Source organism: Triticum aestivum, chromosome 5B (genome assembly GCF_018294505.1).
Source record: "Triticum aestivum cultivar Chinese Spring chromosome 5B, IWGSC CS RefSeq v2.1, whole genome shotgun sequence".
In the NCBI taxonomy this organism is placed as follows: Eukaryota; Viridiplantae; Streptophyta; class Magnoliopsida; order Poales; family Poaceae; genus Triticum; species Triticum aestivum.
Window position 1 is genome coordinate 451,598,656 of NC_057807.1, and position 20,706 is coordinate 451,619,361.

General features: G+C 47.4%; 3 protein-coding genes across 3 annotated transcripts; 2 read left to right on the forward strand and 1 right to left on the reverse strand.

The window, feature by feature from the left end:
• Positions 1 to 2,032: 2,032 nt before the first annotated feature.
• LOC123116404 (uncharacterized) lies at positions 2,033 to 2,906 on the forward strand. Its single transcript, XM_044537368.1, has 3 exons — positions 2,033 to 2,100; positions 2,211 to 2,381; positions 2,489 to 2,906. Exons 1-3 carry the CDS (start codon positions 2,080 to 2,082, stop codon positions 2,771 to 2,773), a joined length of 477 nt encoding a protein of 158 aa, XP_044393303.1. The 5' UTR covers positions 2,033 to 2,079; the 3' UTR covers positions 2,774 to 2,906.
• Positions 2,907 to 15,168: 12,262 nt separating this feature from the next.
• On the reverse strand, positions 15,169 to 15,936 carry LOC123112402 (glucosamine 6-phosphate N-acetyltransferase 1-like). The gene has a single exon (XM_044533380.1). The coding sequence runs from the start codon at positions 15,918 to 15,920 to the stop codon at positions 15,426 to 15,428; it is 495 nt and encodes a 164-aa protein (XP_044389315.1). The 5' UTR covers positions 15,921 to 15,936; the 3' UTR covers positions 15,169 to 15,425.
• Positions 15,937 to 16,113: 177 nt separating this feature from the next.
• On the forward strand, positions 16,114 to 19,285 carry LOC123116405 (uncharacterized). Its single transcript, XM_044537369.1, has 7 exons — positions 16,114 to 16,547; positions 16,776 to 16,988; positions 17,066 to 17,215; positions 17,397 to 17,516; positions 17,594 to 17,680; positions 17,785 to 18,239; positions 18,937 to 19,285. The coding sequence occupies exons 1-6, from the start codon at positions 16,176 to 16,178 to the stop codon at positions 18,205 to 18,207; spliced, it is 1,365 nt and encodes a 454-aa protein (XP_044393304.1). The 5' UTR covers positions 16,114 to 16,175; the 3' UTR covers positions 18,208 to 18,239; positions 18,937 to 19,285.
• The last annotated feature ends 1,421 nt before the right edge of the window (positions 19,286 to 20,706 follow it).

A 20,706-nucleotide genomic window follows, 5' to 3' on the forward strand; every position in this document is an offset into this window, starting at 1 on the left:
GATTTTTTTGCTTTCATGAGACCTTAGTAAATTTACTTTATGAAGCATGGAAACTACTAGTAAACTATATATGGTACACTTTTTTTGTATTTCTACATGATGCCAACTTTAATCCACATTTTTTCTAGTCTTCATGTTTATAGTAAAGATAACCTACAAGGCAATCCTCATTGGGTGCCAGCATGATGTACAGATGCAAATTGCAATGATTCATCTTTTGGGCCATTTTGAAAGGAAAAAACTAGACCACAGCAAAAAGAAAATCTTTACTTTTTCTTTCCATTTACGTTTTCTGCCATCTTGTTTTTATATGAAACAATGGCAACTATTAGGCAAGCATAATTGCTAAGTTTTCAAGTTCTGATCTATTTTTGAACATGTTGACAGTTTATTATACATATCACGGCAATTTTTCTTTCTTTGGCTATTCAAAATCAGGTCAAAGTCCAGTTTCAAGGTGTGATAGTAGTCGGTAGGAGTTTTTGGGCCCCACATACCGAGGGAAGGGAGGACGCGAGGCGGGCGAAAAGGCCAACCCAGCGACAGCGGGCAAAATTTCATGTTTTGACTCTTTTACGAAACTTGATCAAGATCTGATCATGCCTTGCAAAAATTTCGGGATCTGTCCTTTTTCTTACCGCCATAGTCCATGGCGGTTATAACAGCCTACCGCCAAGGTCCCTGACTGTAGGGTTGCACACCCTATCAATTTTTTTCCTAAGTATGAAACACAGTGTATGCTTGCACCTATCACCGTGCACCTTGGTGGTAGGGTTGTACAGGCTACCGCCAGCCTGTTCGACGGTAGGGGTGTTTCCTACCGCCAAGGTCCCTGACGGTAGGTTGTTACACCCTATCGCCATTGACCCTGACGATAGCAAAAGGGTCAGATCTCAAAACTTTTACGAATTAGCGTCATATCTCGATTAACTTTCAGAGAAGGTTCAAAAACACGGAATTTTGCCGCGACGGCGACCAGCCGTGAGATGAGAAACGAAAGTTCAGAGGTGACATCACGTCGGAAAGATCCGGCCACAGATTTCAAAGCGCGCGTCCGGATACCGGCGGGGCGGGCAACATCTGCGCGGGCGAGCTAGCTAGCTACTCCTCCTCCGGAGTAGCGTCTTTTCATTCTTTTGGCGCGTCGGCGTCGCTTTAAGCTACCCACGCCGTCGCCGGCCGTGCTGTGCCGCTCTTTTTTGTTGCTTCCCTGCCCTGCCCGGAAAGGGAAGCTAGCTAGCTATCCAGCGCGCGCAGCGCATCCAACGCCAGCCACAGCCTTCGTGGTTAAGCTAGTGCTCACAGGAACGCGCGTGTGATCGACGTGCGGCTGTGGCTCGCCCCGTATGGCCTCGCGCGGTGCCATTGTCAACGTCTGTCTTTCCATGGATGGGCTCAGCCGATCCAGGAGACGGACGGTTGGTTCAGCGAGCTATACTAGCTACGAGACTAAAGCAAACAGTAAGTGGGGCTGACTGGAGTAAAAAAGAAATTTTAACTTGTCGCGAGTTCGTGCTCTATTTTTTCAAGAGTTAATACCACTATTCATACATAAACTTGTAGGGGTGGGAACAGTTTCATACAAAAACTAAAAAACCCCACAAAACTAGCCCTCCAACTTGTCTGCTGTAACAAATTCATACAAAACAACTGTGGATGCGACATTTGGCATGCCATGCTGGATTTTGGCCTGCGCCTTTAATTTTACAAAAGCCTCCTCGCACTCTGTGTATTTTACAAAAAGCCCCCCGCCCTCTCTCTCTGCATCGATTCCCCATTCGTAAATCCCTAGCCGTCGCCCTCCCCTTTGCCGTCGCCCTTGTCCGCCGCCAGCCGTCTCCGCCTTCCCCTCCGACGCCAGCCGTCTCCGCCGCCCTCTCCGTCGGCAGCCGTCTCGGTCGCCCTGTCGAGATGAAGGGGTGCACATCATTGAGCGGGAAGCAGCAGGCAGGACGCCGTGGAGCAGGGGCGTCGTCATCCTCAAGCCACCCTCTCCCACTCAATGGATTTGACCTCACCGGTGCCGACATGACGAAGGACGGCGAGCCTTGGGCGAAAATCACCGGAGAGGTGCGCTACATGGATGTCGATTTCTGCAAGGTGCGTGTCCCCCTTCCCCTCGCCGATTTGGTTCGGATGCCCATGAATTTGGGCTTTCCTGATGAGTGCGAGCTTTCTGATGCTAACATTTGATTTGATGGCCATGGTAGGGGACTGAAAACCTACCTGAATTTGACTGGAGTATACCTCTATCCTCTCCTGATGCTGCTTTCAATGGCAGTGACAAAAGTGACCATTGTTGCCACTTACTGAACCCTGCGAGAAGAGTTTGCTCTGATGGATATGACTATGGTCGTAGATTTCTTGTTTGTCCTCGTGAGGTTAGTCAAGTGCCCAACTTTTGTTTAAAAAAGTGTGTTGTTTATCTGACCATTGTTATATGTTGATCTGACCATTGTTGTACTGAACAAATTGGTGTGTTTTGCAGGGTTATGATACATGTGCTTATCTGAAGTGGGTGGACAAAGAATGGCAGGGGAGACCTAGGCAGGTGATTGGCAAACTTGCTGAAGAGAATGTGGCTCTTCAGAAATTTGTGTTTGACAAGGATGCTGAAATTATGAGGCTGAAGGAAGAAAGGAAGGCCATGATCATGAAGCACAAGAAGGAGATCAGAACTAGGGATAGGAGGGAAATTTGGTTAGCCTGTTTGGTCTGCTGCTCTGCACTGTTGTATGGTGTTGTAGCACTAGTGATAAGAGGTTTTGTGTAGCACTAGTGATGTTAGAGGTGAAACTATTTGTTATCAGTTGCTACTTGTACTGATTATATGAAATCAGTGGCTACCTATTATCTATGTTCAGTGTTGTAAACATTCCAAACTGGAATCAGTGGCTTGAAATGAAATCAGTGGCTATGTTCAGTGTTCTGTTTACTTAACTGAAAATTCTATTATTTGACATGAAATCAGTGGCTTGTTTACTTAACTGAAATCAATGATTCTCTTATTTGACATGAAAATTCAGTTAACTTAAGCAAAATTCAGTTAACTTAAGCAAAATTCAGTTAACTTAACAGTGCAAATTTCAGTTAAGTTAACCATTTGGAAGGGGCCCAGGGATCTTCAGGTAGTACAACTTGGCATATTTGGCACAAAGTGAGCACCTAGTACATTCTATTTTAGGATGTGTGCACATGGGCACAACATAAGCAGACAACCTGGGCACATGCAAATTAACAGCAGATCAACATGGGCACATTCAGTTCAACAGCAGATCAACATGGGCACATGCAGTTCAACAGCAGATCAACACTAGATTGCCAAAGATACAGCAGTTCAACATCGACTGCTCAAAATAGATAACTTATATGCCAACATATAGATCAGCAGACCTAACTACTCTTCTGCATCTTCACCTCTTCTGCATCTTCTTCAGTTCTTGAGCTGCTGCAGGCGGATGGAGCGGCGCACCTTCTTCACCTCTTTCTTCAGAGGCGCCTTCTTCTTGTTTTGCTCTGGCTCCTTCACCTCTTCTTCTTGTTCAACCTTCACCTCTTCTGGCAGGAGCTCGACGTCCGGCAGGAGCTCGACGTCGATGGGCATGTTTCTGCCACCCTCAACGGCGACCGGCGCAACGAGCACAACCTCGTCCGCATCTGTGTCGTCGTCACTGATGACAACAGTCTCTTTCAGGTCGTCGTCAGAGGCGTAGTCCGCAGGGTTGACTGGAGCAGGCAGCGCGAGCACGACGCCGACGATGTTCGCAGGGTCGTCGTCGAGGGGGACCGGGGCCAGAGAGGTGGTGGAGCGGTACATCCACCACCTAGCTCGCTGGTACGGATCCACGCTAAGCGTGCCCTCACGCATTGCCCAGACGAGGAACATCGGCGGCGGCACTTTGCAGCCTGTGGGGAAGGCACGGGCGTTCTCGCCGTCCGTCAGCTGCTTGGCCAACCCGCGCGCATGCATGAGCATCATCTTCGGGGTGGTGAACCAGGTGCAGACCTCTCGAATCTGCGCGCGGAACGACTGGTCGTTGCCGGCCAGATCCTCCAGTGCGAGCTTCCAGCCCTCGATGTCCGCCATGGCGGCGGTGGCCGGCGGTGGTGAGTGGGGAGAGGAGGCGACGCGGTAGGTGTGTGGGGAGTGGTGAGTGGGGAGCGGTGGATTTATTGATGCGGCGACTGGGAACGCGAACCGTCCACAGTGGGAGTTGGCGACTGGAAGAGTAGAAGTAAGTTTCTGCATCTACAACTAACAAGCTCCTACTCTTACCGTACTGGCATTGCACCCTACTTCTCTACCCACAGGTCCTGGGTTCAAGACCCAGGCCAAACAATTTTTTGTTTATTTTTTTTAATTGTGGGATTTCACCAAATTCAGTTCAGCAAATGCAGCAAATTTAGTACATTCAGCAAATGCACATTCAGTACATTCAGACATTTTTCATGTAATGCACAAACAACTCAAATGTGCTGGTATTCAAAACTCAGATGTTTTTAATTCTTCAGTACATGGCCATGAAGTTCACTACATGTCTAACTGTCATTGCAACAGAAAATTGGTATTACATGAAAAATGCTAGCATCAAGTTCAGATATGAACTTCTACAATTTAGCATGAAGTTCATTGATGAACTAAACAGACATCTAAATGTCAACCCCAGGTGCATTCTGAGAAACTGGAATTTCTTCAGTTAAGTTGAGATCAGGTATTGGCTCCCCCCTTGCTCCATCTTCACCAAACATGAGCCTGTATGCTGGATAAGAGCTAGCTTCCCTCCTGTCTCTTCTCCCAGCCACTCCTCTGCCTCTTGCTCTACTCCCAGAAGATCCTCTTCTCTCTGTAGTGCCAGATCTCACTGTCTTTCCTTTCTTCCTTCCTCTTCCTCCAGTTGCACTTGACCCTGGCTCATCTGGATGTGGTACTGCTGCAGCTTTCTTCCTTCCTCTTCCTCTTCCCCTCACACTTGTTGTGGCTGTGGTTGTGGTTCTTCTGGGAGGGATAGAATCCCTAGCTTGCACCACAAAAGCAGACTCTTCAGGAAGTGGCCCAGGAGGATTCCAAGTGCTCACATATGCCCTTTCCTATGCAGGATCACAAAATGTCAGGAAGATACAAAATGAGAAAAGGAAATGCAGATACAAATTCAGAGAAAAACAGTTAACTGAAAATGAAAGACAGTAATATTAAAGGTGCACCTCCTGGCCTATGGTGTAGACCATACTGCTTCTGTCATTCATAGGATCAAGCCTAGGATCAAGTCTTGTTGGCATAATATCCTGTAGTCAGAAAACAATTCATGTTAGTAACATAAATGAACTTAAATGCAGTTAACTGAAATCACTGTTCAAAGTCCAAATTCAGAGAAAAACAGTTAACTGAAATCACTGATTTAACCTGCAGAATTGAAGGATCTTCTACTTCATCATCATCTTCTAATTGAGCTTCCTGTTGCCTCATAAACTTGGCATGTCCTCTCTTGTTGTGGTCAGCACTGCCACACACTGAGCAATGCATGGCCACTCCTTTTTTGTTGATGTAAACAGTTCCATCTTTCTTCTTCTTCTCTTCTGGTGTCTTTCTCCTGTTCTTTGCTGGCCTGCCCATTTTCTTTGTGAAGACTGGAGGGTGGATGGGAATGCCATTCATCTTTTCCCAGCTTTTCCTGTCCCTCATAGGCATGATGTTGTGCCCATATGCCTTTAGATAATTTTCTATGCTATAGCACTTGTGAACCAATGTTTCAGGGTCAATCCTATCAGCTCTACAACAAGCAATCACATGATTGCAAGGGATGCCATCCAATTGAATTTTTTTGCAATCACAAGTTCTTGCTGGAATATCCACAACATACTTGTTGTTGCCTGATTCAACACCATAAATTCCAAGTCCTGAATGTGTTGGAAAGCAGTTACCTGAGTACTCTGCATTTTTGTCCAGTTTCTTCCTAATCTTGGGGCAGATAAGTCCAGTCCACTTTTCTGAAGCTTCTTTGTACTTTTTGTCATGCCTCACAGTAATTTTATGTGTTATGCATTCTAGCATTGATATAACACACAATTCTCTTGCATCCAAGATGTAGCTGCAAGAGATATATAGTAAAGTTTTGTCAGAACTAACTGAAGTTTTATGTGTTAAACATAACATAACTTGTTTGCTAGAAAAGTGAACTAACTGAAGTTTACCTGTTGTACACCTCTGACATGTTGTTCAGCAAAATGTCACACTTGGGGAAATCTCTGAAGTATGCTTTCACCCACTGGTTGGGGGGCTTGCCATCCAACCAATTATATGCCTCCAAGTTCTGTGCCCTAAGCTTCTCTCTGTTCAAGGTCCACTTGTCCACATTAGTTGACCTAGCAATGGCCCACAACATATTCTTCAGTGTTTCTCCTTTGAACTTCTGGTGGAAGTTTTGATAAAGATGTCTAACACAGAATCTGTGTTCTGCATCTGGCCATATCTTCTCAACAGCATTGATCAAACCCTGCAAAATTAGTTCATAAACATGTGAGACAACAGCACCATATGGAAATATGCAACAGCAGCATGTTTGGACAAATGGAACACACCTTTTGCTTGTCACTCATTATAGTGAAAGGGGAGGTGTTAATGATGTTCAAATCATTCTTCAAAGTGGTGAGAAACCATTCCCAAGAGTAAGTTGACTCCACCTCCACCATCCCCATTGCAATTGGAAATATGCAATCATTGGGATCAATCCCAACAGCTGTAAGCAACACACCCTTGTATTTGCTCTTCAGGTGACAGCCATCAACAAATAGAATTGGCCTGCACCCCCTCAGGAAACCTCTCTTGCAGGCATCATAGGACCAATATAGTGAAGATAGGTGATCTTTTGGAAGCAGGTCACCTATTTCCTTCACTTTGGTTGTGCAAACAATGAATTTGCTCCCTGGATTACTTCTCCTCAGTTCTTGTCCATAGTCCCACAACAGGCTGTATTGTGCTTTCTCATCACCATGTATGATCTTAAGTGCAGCACTCCTGGCCCTGCCAAGCTTCATTCTCACTGGATTAAGCTTGAACTTTTGCTGAACTTTTCTTCCAAATGTACCCAAGTCCATGCTCTTGTTGTCTCTGAACTCATCCATAAATATCTCAGTCAGGTACTTCACTGTCAAGCACTTGGAATCCCATGTTTTCTGACAGGTGTGCTCTCCATTGTACTCTCTGATGACAATGCTTCCTGTTCTATTGTCTCTAGATGCTTTCAACCTCCAAGGGCAATCAGGTTGACACACACCAATGAATCTCTCTGCCTCATTTCTAGCTTTGATGATTTTCACTCTGTTTTTGACTGTGTATGCAGTGACTGCTTCCCTTAGCTCTTTCATTTCTCCAAATACTTGCCCAACCCTAAAGATTGGGTTGCTCATGTCCATTTCTGCATTGAATGTTCTGAATGTATATTTCAACTTCTCCAACTCATCTTTTGACAGGTTGAGCTCATCATCATCTAGTGGATCTTCCTCCTCAAATATCTCTTCCTCTTCTTCATTGTTGTCATTCAATGATTTGTCCACATTCTGAGCAAACAAATCATCATCTCCATCTTCACAATCATAGTCACTCTCATAAAAGTCTGAGTCAGTTTCATTCAACTCTCCTTCTCCATCATTGTTTTCAACTGCATTATCTGCATTGTCTGCATCTGCATCATGATCTGACTCTGCATCCTCTCCTTCCATTGCATTCTCTGCATCATGATCTGCCACTGCATCCTCTCCTTCCTCTGCATTCTCTGCATCATGATCTGCATCCTCTCCTTGTTCTTCATCCTCATTTCCATCTGCAGTTGGGCATCCCTTTAGTATGATTTCAGGATATAATGTCTGAATCTTGTTCTCCTCATCAACTAACAAATCCAATGTCTTGGCTTCTCTGCTGGACCTCACCATAGCAGCTATAACATCTGGATTGTCCACACATAGCAGGCCATCACCATAGTCTTTATCTGGCAAAATCCAGTACACCTTGATTTGAGGGTCTGTAGGGTCATAGTCCATCCTTGACAAGCAATACTTGATCATCCCCAGTGACCATGTGTCTGAATGACAGTAGTCAAAAGCTTCATGACTGCACCCAATGTAAGAGAACTTCAATTCTCCACCTATGCATTCCCCCAAGAAAATTCCATTGTGCTCAAACTCCACTGAGAAAAACTGGCTAGCTTCTCCATTTGTCACTGCAACAATTGACAGATGATATATTCAGTGCAACTCAATCTTAGTTTCAGTGATCAAACTCTAACTGAATCTGTACATGATTTTCAAACACAACTATGTACTGAATATCAACTAAAAGACAACCCTTTCATCACAAATCAATGGTAAAAATGCTGACTTTCATCTAAAAAAAGCCATGTACTTTTGCATAACAGGGAAAGTCAGCATTTTTACACTGAAATATGAACTAAAATACCACCCTTTCATCACATTGTACACTGCATCTACAATTCAGTGCAACAATAGCATATAATCTCTGAATATGTAAACAATAAAATCACATCAAAAGACCCCCTCAAGGACCCCCCCCCTTTCCTGTATGCTACCCAAAACCCTAGATCAAATCCCCTCACATTGCCCTTGATTGACCCCCCCCCCAATTCCTCAAATCAGCATCAAGAAACCCTAGACAAGCTCATGGAAACTAGTTCCCCTACGAACCCTGGGGACGCACACAACCAACCCTAGTGAGCAGATCGACCCAATTTTCAACCCTACATCGCCATGATCGGCCTGAAAAACCCTAGTGCGCCGGTGCAGGAACAGGGGAAGCAGAGGAACAGGGGAAGCGCCGGGTGCAGGTCCTTACCGTATTCAGGAGGGAACTCGCCGGGTTCCCTACGCCGCGGCTCCATGGCGCCTTGTGTCGCCGCCGATGAGGCCGACGGCGGCGTCGCCTCGCAGGAGGAGCGAGCAGAGATGAGGAGGAACAGGGGACGTGGGCGAAAGAAGGGGAAGGTTTTGGAAGGGCTTTGCATCGGGGGCGACGACCAGGTGCTTTACTGTCCAGGGATGGATTTGTCTGCGAAATTGCTAAAGCGCGAGGGTTTCTTTGTAAAAACGTGATCCGGGCCCGACAGAGCCTACATGGCATGCCACGTGTGCAGTTCGGGGTGGTTTTGTATGAATTTGTTACAGCAGACAAGTTGGAGGGCTAGTTTTGTGGGGTTTTTTAGTTTTTGTATGCAACTGTTCCCACCCCTACAAGTTTATGTATGAATAGTGGTATTAACTCTTTTTTCAACTAGCTCTTGCTCTGGTCCATCTTTTAGTTAAGGCTCCCAGCACCGAACGTAACGTGAGGTTCTGTACCTTGAAAGTGTAAGCGAGGCTTAATTGGCCGTTAAATTCGGGTCGTCACACGCACGTACATGCGCCCGTACCCCCGCACGACTAGTCAAGAAGAGCCAGACTCAGCGGAAGCGTAAGTACAGTGCCCTCCCCGCCGCACTTACGTGCCGGAGCGGAGAGCACATAGTGGTTGGTTAAGTAGCAGTGGAATTTTCGTGCCGATCTCCTCGTATAATAATAGTACAACCTAGCAACCGTGTGGAGTGGAGGCCATGCTAGCTATCGATCTCTTCTCCGGCCGGTCACGTCTCGATCGGCCTGATACGGAGCTACAGTACGTGCCATCCCCATCCGCACGTACGGACGAGAGAGGCTTTCTGCAGTCCTGCCTTTGCGCTACGCCGAGGAGCCAGCCACCGATCCACGACGTACGGCACGTCGGCACCAACCTACTCCTACGTCGCATCTTGCATGCACTGCGGTACTGCCACCACGTAACGGAGGGACGCTGCTGAGCAACATGGAGCATTGCCATTGGCAGCTAGGAGTGAGCAGGGAGTGAGTGTGCCAAGAGTGTCGCGTCCGGGCTCGGTCTGGTCCCTCCCTCCTCCGCGAGGACGAGGCTTCCCCGGGCAGGGGCAGGGAGACGCCGGAGGACCACGGCGCCCGGCGCGCCGTAATGGGGGTTCTGCGCCGCGGTCCAGCGCCATTGATGGACGGCTCTAGCGAGCTTCCCTTGGATGCGCTCTCTCCCGTCACTGTGTTGTTGTCTGCTCGGCGGCCGGCGCGCATGTTAGCTCTGCCCGGTTTTTCAACGTACGGCGTACGGAGGTGGGCGACGGACCGACGTACGCACGCGCCGGCGGCCCCGCTCCACGGCGTCGGTCAGGCCAACTCCACCGCGCGACCCCTAAACGAACGTCCAGTTTGGCCGGATTTTGTCCTTTTGGGGCGCCGATGGGTTCGCCCATGTCCGCGTTTGTCCGATGGATCGTGGGTGCTTACAACGCGCGGCCACACCCCAAAACCTGTCCAGGGTGGGCGTGAATAAAAAAAGTTTTTAAACTAAATGAAATGACATAGGGGTTACGGCCACACGGCCCAGTTTGTCAGTCCACTTAACGGCCCAGTTCGTAATTAACATAAAATAAAAAAAACGCCTCCCCCGCGCTCCTGCTTCTGCCGCGCCCGTCGATGCCGTGGCCGACGTCGCTCACTGACCGCCATTGTCATCGTCGTCGTTGACCAGGTCGACGTAGGCCGGCGGCATCCAGAGATGGGCCGGCGGTGCGTGGTAGACGTGGGCTGGCTGGACGGCGGGAGGTGCCTGCACCACCTCCTCCCGCTCCGGTGACCGCGGCGGCGTGGGGCGCCAGTTCACGCCCACGACGTCGGCCATCTCTTCTGCCGTGCACGACCAGCCCCACCCCTGGCCAACCAGGGCCGGGTGGAACGCGGCCACCGGCGGCTCCTCCACCTCCTCCTCCTTCGCCACCATCTCGAGCTCGGGGATGGCGACCTCGCCGGCGGCAGAGCGGGCCAGCATCTCCTCGAGGCCCTCCCACTGGCGCTCGTTGTGCGTGCGCATGGAGCCCTCCATGACGCGTGCAACGAGACGGGCCTCCTCCTCCGTCATGCGAGGAGGTGGTGGTGGCGATGGAGACGGCGAAGGCGACGGCATGGGCGTGACGTCGCGCACCCGCCTACGCCCGCGCTCCTGGGGAGCAGGCGCTGCGCGCTCCTGTCGTGGCCGCCGCGTCCCCGTCGAGGTGCCGGCGAAGAACGACGCGCGCCTGGTGTCGTGCTCGTCACAAAACCAGGTGTCCCAGAGCCCGGAGTCGGGGGCGTACCTGGCGTCGTAAAAGAGGTTGTCGGGGAGGAGGCGGCGGCGGCGCTCGATCTCCTCGTCGCGCTGCGGGCGGCCGGCCGGCGAGTTTCTTGGCTAGGGTTTGGGGTTCGGCGCTGCCGGGTTTCGAGGAGGCCGCGGGGTGGCGTGGGGCAGTGTGGACGACGACCCGTCCACGCTTCCCACTTAAAGAAGGACGGAGAGCCGTTCGACGTGCGGATGACAGGTGGGGCTGCCCGCTCGTGCGCATTGATGTTGACCGGTGGAAGGTAGGTGGCCGCCTGCCACGCGGCCCCGACGCGGACGAAGCGCGCGTCCGTTTGGTGTCCGCCGCGACCCAAACCCGGCGCAAGTTTGCGCTCGAAATGGGTCGGCCCGGACACAAAACGGACAGGATGGGTCCGGGCCATCGCGCGCTGGGCCGCCTCGTTTGTCCCTTTTGCCCCAAAAGCGTCATCTTCGAATGTTCTAATCAAGCAACAGCAAATGCATTTCTCGAAAGAAAAGAAAAAGGCAACAGCAAAGGCCCAAGTGCCGGTTTGGTGCATGAGCAATTGATTCATAGCATTTGCTGTTCTGATTAGAGGGAATTGTACTTCCGCTCCCGTTTAGCACTCTGCTACGGCGAGGTCACGGGCTAATCATCAGCCCCTACATATCACACGACAATGATCCCGTGCGTTGTCTCTTGTCCAGGCTCAAGAAGGTGCCGTGGTCAGTACATCGATCCCACTGCATCGCACCTAGCAGTCTTTCAAGGAGTGGGAACGGTGATCGGATAGGGATAGGTTTGGCCCGAAATAGACACATGGTACCGCCTCGATAAGAGTCGACTGTACGCACAAATGGGTAAAACGGCACGAGCGTGTTCAGAGAAACAAAGGTGATGATCGAGCAAAGCACTGCAACAAGAGTGGAATCCAGTTAAAAGTTGGCACGCCACTAGGTACTGTACACCGGATCATCGCGGGATACAATGTACTACTGTGCAGCTTTGGCGGCACAAAAGGGAGGGACGGCCACATGAAGATACCTCAGCCTTGATTGGGCAAGGAAGGAAGCTGTCACGCAGATCTGGATGGATGGATCACGGCGATTGGGCCAAGATGCAGCCAGTACCTGCGCAGTTCGTCAATAATGCCTCCCTCCACCATGGGGATCCTCAATATGAAAGTTCTCAAGATTCTGTGCAGAGTGCAGACCAACCTCATCTTCTTCCATGCGATCCTGCTCCATGGCAGGATCTTGCTCCGCACTCGCGCCGACTTCATGGCAGGACCAAAGCGCGCAATTTTCTGAAATAGCATTATAAGCAGAAAAGAGCGAGTAAGTATGGATTTCAGAAGCTCTGCTCTAGGAAAATTTTCATTTCCAAGCTTTCGACGATAATATATATTGTACTCTTCCAGTCAGCCACACTCTTTAAAGGGCAGCCCCAGTGCATGTAGCTCCCGCTTGCGCAGGGTCTGGAGAAGGGTCCGACCACTTTGGGTCTATTGTACGCAGCCTTTTCCTACATTTCTGTAAGAGGCTGTTTCCAGGACTTGAACCCGTGACCTCATGGTCACAAGGCAGTCAGCCACACTCTCTGAATTTCAAAAACCACCGCCTGTTTACAGAAATGATCATCAGCTGGACGTACTATGAGTTCTATGACAAACAGTCAGATCAGTCCATTTTCAGAAATAAGAGTAGGTAAAAAGGAAGCAATACAGCACAAGCTGATTCAGGGATCCACTAGGCACCAGCACCCGGCGTCAGCGTCGAGCGGGATTTTTCGCACTACTTACTCAGATATAGTCCCAGTCCCACTGTTGCACCTTACCCTTCCTAGGACTGCTGTCAACTTGCCCTTCCCACTACTCACACAGGTATATGCGAGTCAACTGCAGAATATTCATCTACCACTAGGACTTTCTTCAGGCTCGGCCCTTCTCAGTTCTGACTACCCACCAGACACTAGTACAGCACAGGGCGATACAGAAATCATCGTACTGTTTCCGACCTCATCTAACAAGATATGGCCACCTTCTTTAAAAAGACCGCCAGCATAGCTGAGAACGAAATCAAAGAATGAGTTACTGTGGATGAAATAATCTAGCTCCCCGTCATGGGTCAGCATGAGTGATAGATCAAGTGAAGTCTAAAAATAAAGAAGTGAAGGTTCTAACCAGAAGGATTGAGCTGAACACTTTCTGAATCTGAAGCAAAAGTGCCGGGTTGTTGTAACTGAATATTGCATGGTCTGAAAGTTTTGAAGCTTCCAGTACAAGCGCCCATAAAGGATGCAAAGGTTTGCAGATGGGCTTAACTGTTATAAGAACATCTTCTGCCAAGGTAGCTGTATATGTATCCACCACTTGCACAAAAAGCAAAGAGCACTCACGAAAAGAGATAGAGTAACAGTGGAAATGCCACTTCCAAAGAGAGGTAAAATGAGTACTCGTTATGAATGTACCATCCATAAATCTTGTAAACGTCAAGTTTAACCATTTGTCATCGAAATTTCATTCACACAACATTCGGAATTGAGCAGCCCATACGAATGACTCGGTGGGTTCTAAGTGATTGGAGCATTAAAAAAGGGCAGCCAGGTGCACGCAGCTCCCGCTTGCGCAGGGTACCGGGAGGGGTCCGACCACTTTGGGTCTTTTGTACATAACCTTCCCCAGAATTTCTGCAAGAGGTTGTTTCCAAGACTCGAACCCTTTTAACGCTGCGCCAAGGCTCCCCTCTAAGTGATTGGAGCATTCATAGCAAGAATTTCAACTTTTGTGCACCAACCACCCTAACACAGTAACACCATCCTCCAACTCAAATAGTGCCAAAAGTTTTTCTTTTCCCTTTTTTGGTGGTGGGGAAAGATGAGTGCCAAAGGATGGTAGAAGGCCATCTTGAGATTCAAACTGTACAATTTTGTCACTAGAAGTTGAATTGCAAAAATTTAGATGACTAGCATATTCATTTACATAATCACAAAACAATGCTATAGGAAAATTTCATCAAAAGAAAAATAGTGCAGTGTGACAAAGAATGAAGTATCCCTAACATAGTAAACATGATAAGTAAACAGAAGTACATGCAGAAAAACATACTATTCTACAGCACGTTTTGTAGACATACTATTCTATAGCAAATTTCACAGGCACCTTAAAAACTCATTTATCAGTAACCCATCTTCATTTTAGAACCGTGCATATGCAAATACCTTGAACAGATCACCACATCTTCTAAACAATACCAAAAATAAAACGGACAATTACAGTTCCACATGTACCTTTTTTTTGCCGCAGTGAACATTAATTCCACCGTCCATGAGTTTCTGTTAAAATAATCTTCATTCACCAAAATCGATGTCCTGTTAAGTCACACATTCAACAGATGCTAAAATAGTCTGTCTTCTCCTCAAATATTCAGCCATTTCACTTTTTACAATCTCAACAGTGTCCAAACACAGCTAAAATAATTTGCTTTCTTATTGTGTATTCTTAATCTTCCCAGTGCAAATGTGTAATAAAAATGTTGTTACATAACTTTTTTTTCCTGCTGTTCCAAGATTACTTTTAGTACCTTCAAGTGAAATATCAAAATACGGCTCCAGCATGCGTAGCCAACAATACCAGTTGCAAGGATTGACAGATAACAGTTCGAAAAATAAAACACATCCATCCATGAGTTTCTGGTAAAAATAATCTTCATTCACTAAAATCGATGTCCTGTTAAGTCACACATTCAACAGATGCTAAAATAGTCCGCCTTCTCCCCAAATATTCAGCCCTTCCCCTTTTTACAATCTCACCAGTGTCCAAACACAGTTAGAAATGATTTGCTTTCTTATTTCGTAGTATTCTTTGTTTTACCAATGCAAACGTGTAATCAAAATGATGTTACAACATAACTTTTTTCCCCGAGGTTCCAAGATTACTTTTAGTATTTTCAAGGGAAAATTATCTGCAAGCCTGAGACTGGATATTTGGATGTAATCATCTCAATACAACTTCAACAAGCTGTGTTCATCAGAATAACAAAAAATGCGGAACATTTTGACCTGGTAGTAGTTATCAGTGCAACCCATATCGATCACTACCAGTTCATGCAAAAGCAGCAAGGATTGACAGATAACATAAATCTTTGAACTAATTGAGAGCAAACCATAAAAGCGCAAATTATTCCGTCACGTTTCATAGATATAGATACAGGCAACAGCTAGAAAACATCACCAGGGAGAGATCCATCCGAGAAGGCTGAACCTAGATCAGAAGTAGAGCCCCATCTGGACGTTCTTCTCCATGAATCCGCACTTGGCGTAGAACCCCCTCAGCTCCGGAGTGCAGTTCAGTATAACCTTGTAGCACCCCCTCGCACTCGCGTGCTCCACGAGGCGGCGCACGACGCGCTCCCCGAGCCCCCGGCCGCGCGCCGCGGCGTCCACCACCACGTCCTCCACGTGCCCCACGGTGCCGCAGCGGCGGATGAACTTGCGCTCCACGAGAACCGCCCCCGCGGCGGCGATGCGGCCCGTGCCGGCGTCCTCGGCGACGAGGACGAGGTGGTCGCCGCCCAGGGCCGCGAGCTCGGCGAAGCGGGAGCGGAAGGAGTCCTCGGTGAGGGGCGCGGAGGGGGAGAGCTGCGCGAGGAGGTCGCAGAAGCCCTTGGAGAGGTCGCCGAGCTCGAGCGGCCGGATGCGGTACGCGTCGGCGTCGACGCCGGCGCCGGCCTCCGACGCCATGGCTGCTTGCGGTTGTTCCATCGGCGTGCCGTCTGACTATTTCGGCCTGGGAGACGGAGGGACGTCAAATAAGGCCCAATTGGTGTTAGTACCAGGCCCTGTTACATTTTGATTGGGCCTTTACAGGGACTGAACTCATGGGCCGGATCTACAAAGATTCGCCCGTTACACACGTCGCTTCAACTTGGCATTTCGAAAACCACTTTCCCGAAGCCACCCGCCCAAAGCCCCAAACACAGCCGGAAAAATCCCAAAATCGAAACGCGTCACGTCTCCATGGTCGCCGCCCCCGCCCCCGCCCCCGCCGCCGGCGAGGCGACCCCGCCCCCGGAGCCGCCTCCGTCCCGCGTGTCCGTTCGCTCCTCCTCGTCGTCCTCCCGGCGCCGATGCGCCCTCTCGAGCCGTTTCCGTGAGCCGGCGAGCCCGCGGCGCCACGCGTGGGTCTCCCTCCAGGGCCGCCTCGTCGGCGCCGAGGAGGCGGCGTCCGCTGATGCGGCCGCGCCGGGCCTCCCGTCGGACGAGGCGACGGCGTGGGAGCTCTTCAGCCCGATGCACCGCGTCCTCCTCGTCGCCACCGTGGCGGCCGCCTCCTCCCGCTCCCACGCGGCCCGCCGCATCGAGCAGCTCCAGCGATCGATTCATTTCAGGGTTTGCTTCTTCTCATCTCTTCCGTTTCGATCTTATTTGGATACACAGTGGCCACCCAATGCTATCAAGTGCCTGTATAAGTTTCTGCTGTTTAAACGAGTTATTATATGAGATCTCCACCTCCACTAAGACGGTGCACATTTGTATTCTAGCAATTTTTTTTAAAAAAAAATAGCGTGTTGAATCAGCAGTACAAGTGAACAACAAAATAATGTTTTCGTTGTGCAGGATGAGGTGCTGCAAAGCATGCAGCAGAAGCTGGATGATCTGTTGTCCGAGATGCACTCCCTGCAACAGCAATATGTCAAGTGCGACAGCTTCATTTCCACCCAGAGTGAAAAGGTTGAGTTGGTAAGCAGCAAGAAGCTAATGGATGAGGAGGGAACCAGATGCTGTGCGTGCTCACAGCTGGTGACTGCTGCTACTCCTTACAAGACAAAGGTATATGTTTACAAAGAGTATGCTCCCAGAGTTGCTTTTGTCTCCCTTATATTCTCTTATGCTGGACAAATGTGCAGGATTTCTGTGGAATGGATGATGCAAAGAGCGATGTAGTTGATAGGACTAGTGTAAGTCTTGTGGATCATGAGGAGCGCCGGATGTCGGATCTCTCAGACATTTGGAGTGTCGTATCCTCTGTGGATAATCATTTAAGCGGGGACAATCAGGTAACTAAGAATGTACTTTTCCGTGGCGGAAGTATCTATTTTGTGTTTATATTCGTTTATGATTATAGTTTGTGCTGGTCATATACACCTCCATGTTTCCATGGCATATGCATTGTTTATGCTAATGTCAAATGTGCTCTTATCATCATTCTTAGTGATGACGCTTGTAAATTATATCCAGCTAAGTTCACTGGCAGCAGAACAAGAGTTGTATAACATTCAGAAGGAATGTGAAGAGAAGGATGCAATTATAAAGGAACTGACTGCAGCTGCACATACATCTAGCACTGCTGATGCCAAGGTATGTCTTATCTCAATGCTTGCATGCTACTTTGTGGGTGGCATATTCTTACAATATTTTTCTCTTTTTGTGTGTAGAGAATTGCAGAGCTGCAGGATATTCTCAAAAGGAAAAACATGGTGATATCCAAACTGAAGAAAGACATGTCAGCTCTGAAGCAGATGGTAAGCAGTTATTCTAGGTTCTACTGTGTGTACATTGTTATTTGTAAATTATTTTTTTTCAGGTCAAATGCTGACTTCTCGTGTCTTTTGTTTGATAACAATAGGTTGTTGAACTAACAAGGGCTAAAAGAGCATCTTCTGTCAACTTAAATACAGCCTGCTCTGAACTCCCAGTGATGTCAAGCAATATTTTATATGATATGAGTAGCACTAGCCCATCATCATCGGATTCTGAGTCTCCTGTAACAACGAGAGAATGCCTTAATGTGCAGCCCACTGACGGCACTCCCGGAGACTGTGAATCCACAGGAAGCTCTAGAGTATCAGTGCGAAAAACATCTCTTCCTCCAGCAAAATCATCAGTGCGCTCGACTGCCCCACTCAAAGAGAAATGTTTAAATCCGAAAGTGGAAACAAGTTTGGTTGGTAGACAGAAGCAACTTTTATCCTCTAATGGAGACTTTAAAAAGACTAGAAGACAAAGTCACCAAGATTCACGGAATAAAGCTACAAAGAGATGGATGTAGAATCTGGACTGCAAGAACTTATTACCAGATAGGTACACTGTTTATGCTTGAATTCACCTCATCTCATTATGCCACGAAGTTTAGTGTATATCTTACGTCATAGAAGAAGAAGCAACCTATCAAATATGCCATTCTGTTCAGTTCATCTTTTTGACGGGTTCTGTTCAGTTCATCTTTGTTGAATGCATAATTCTTCTCCCTCAATACATTTTTATATCAATTCTTTTTTGTGTGTGGCTGCATCTTTGTAGTTGTCACCCTTCATTAGTTCCTAGTGCTAGTCGTCACTTAATCTTCCACTCAGAAAAGGAAAGGCGTATTTAATCTTACCAATTAGATACCCTTTTTCAAGAACGTGAGAATCTAGCACTTTGATTATTCTGTCAAATGAACACATTGAACTAATTGATTGAGCGAAATGCCTAGACCCTATCCCCTGATACTCTGCATATTGGTTCCTTCCCTGATACAATTTTTAATGTCATTAGCCACCCTGTTACACAAGCCCTTTTAGGACGACACTTCTATGAATTCAACAGCTGCACACGTTCCTTTCTTGTTTGCTCACCTCTTATGTAAGTGCATTCTACTTTTTTGGTAATGATATCCATTGCATAGTGCTTGATGTTACAGCCAGTTATCTTCATTCCCCATCTTTGCTGCAATAGCAGGTAACAATTTCCTCTTGCAACTTCTTTAATTAATTACATCCATTTTCTTACATTTCAGATCAGGAAGGAAGGAAGTTGGTTGGTTAGGATAGCCTGTCAGGGTGATGCTTCCTAGCTCCTGCTGTTGTCCGGTGAAAGAAAATGGATCCATGTGATGCAAGTTGCTACATACTTTAGTTATGTCTGTCATGGAGCCAACCAATCCATGATCTAGGCTCGCCATTGGTATCTTCTCCGTTGTAAAATATGTCATTTGGATCTCAACAGTCGGCATCTCCCTGGTCATGATTCTTGAACCCATCGTTTATAGTATTTAATTGCTGGATTAGTTTATCTGACGGAATCTCGGAGCTCGTTTTAAAATTAAATGGTACTCCCTAATGTGGTTTCTGGTTCCCCATAGCAAAGCTGTCATGGTGAAGTTAGTTGTCTGGTAATGCTAAGAATTTGTCTGTCAGGGTAGCAGGCACCAATAATTGTTTCTGAATTTTGTCCATGTGACAGAATTATTTCCGGATACACAGATCATCGTGCTAGCAAAAGAGTGTTTGCCATACTTTATGTGTTTGAGTGTAGAACTGTAGATTGGGTGGGCGGCTGTGCAGAGTTGTAGTGCTGAAGCGGAGCAACGGTCTCGTGGCGGTAGGACACCGCCGGCTGATGCCGGCAAAGTCATGGTCTGGACCTGGGTTCACATGCTCTCGTCTCCAAATTTTAGCAAGTGACATCATTGGAATTTCGAAAAATAAAAATAAAACTATGCATGTAGAGAATGGACACGATAATGCTCATGTAAAAGTTGAAGCTTAAAGATACGATTTGCAAACTGTGCAAAAATCATAAGGCGGTTCTTTTTTTTAGAGGGTAAAAGAGTTTTATTCCAAATGATTAAGGTTACAATTGAGAGGCAAACGTTCATCTATACGGGGCGGACCTATATCTAGCCACACAGCACTAGTACTCTCCATACGACTATAAAAGCCAATCTATCTGCTACCTTATTTTGCTCACATTTAATCTTTAGTGAAATAAACTCCTTCTCTACTATAAGATGCTTGATTTCAGCAACTAAATGACCATATGCCGACCGGGATAGGCTGTCTCCAGTCAAAGCCGAAAGTGCCTCCCAAGAATCAGATTGAACGATGACCGGGAAGTTAGTGTGTTGGATTGCCAGAGCCATAACTTGCATTGGCGCGTGTAACTATGCCTCTAGTGCATCGTTACAATTAAATAGACAACGGTAGGCCACAAAGATCACACACCCATCATATCTTCTCAAAATCATACCAGCCGACGCCGATTCATCCAAAGGGAGAAAGCCCCATCAACGGATAAAGCGATCCTGTTCGCTAGTGGGCTCGGTCATGGTAGCGAAGCAGTAGCCACCCTTTCATGAGGCAGTTCTTTCACAACAAGTTATAAAACTTACAATGAAGTTTGGTCATTTGTTGATTTTTATACAGTTCGCAAATTATCATGTTTTAATTTTGAATTTTGAATGCACATGCTTGTATTCTTACACGTTTTTTCTTCGTAACCTTAAATGATGCGATTTTTGCTAGAAAATTTCTTGACAGATCGCGGAAAAAAATATCTACTCCCTCCTATTCATATTAATTGTCATTGATTTAGTACAGTAGTAAAGATCATATAGAACCCCCACATTTCAAATATTCCCTCTATAGTTGGCGTTGTTCCTTTTCGACGCCCCCGCTGCAACATTTAGACTTGCAAAAAGGCCTATGGTCATATACTAGCGAAAGAGCCTGTACGTTGCAACATGAGAGAAAATAACACATGCTCTTAACCCAATAACCATGCCCCA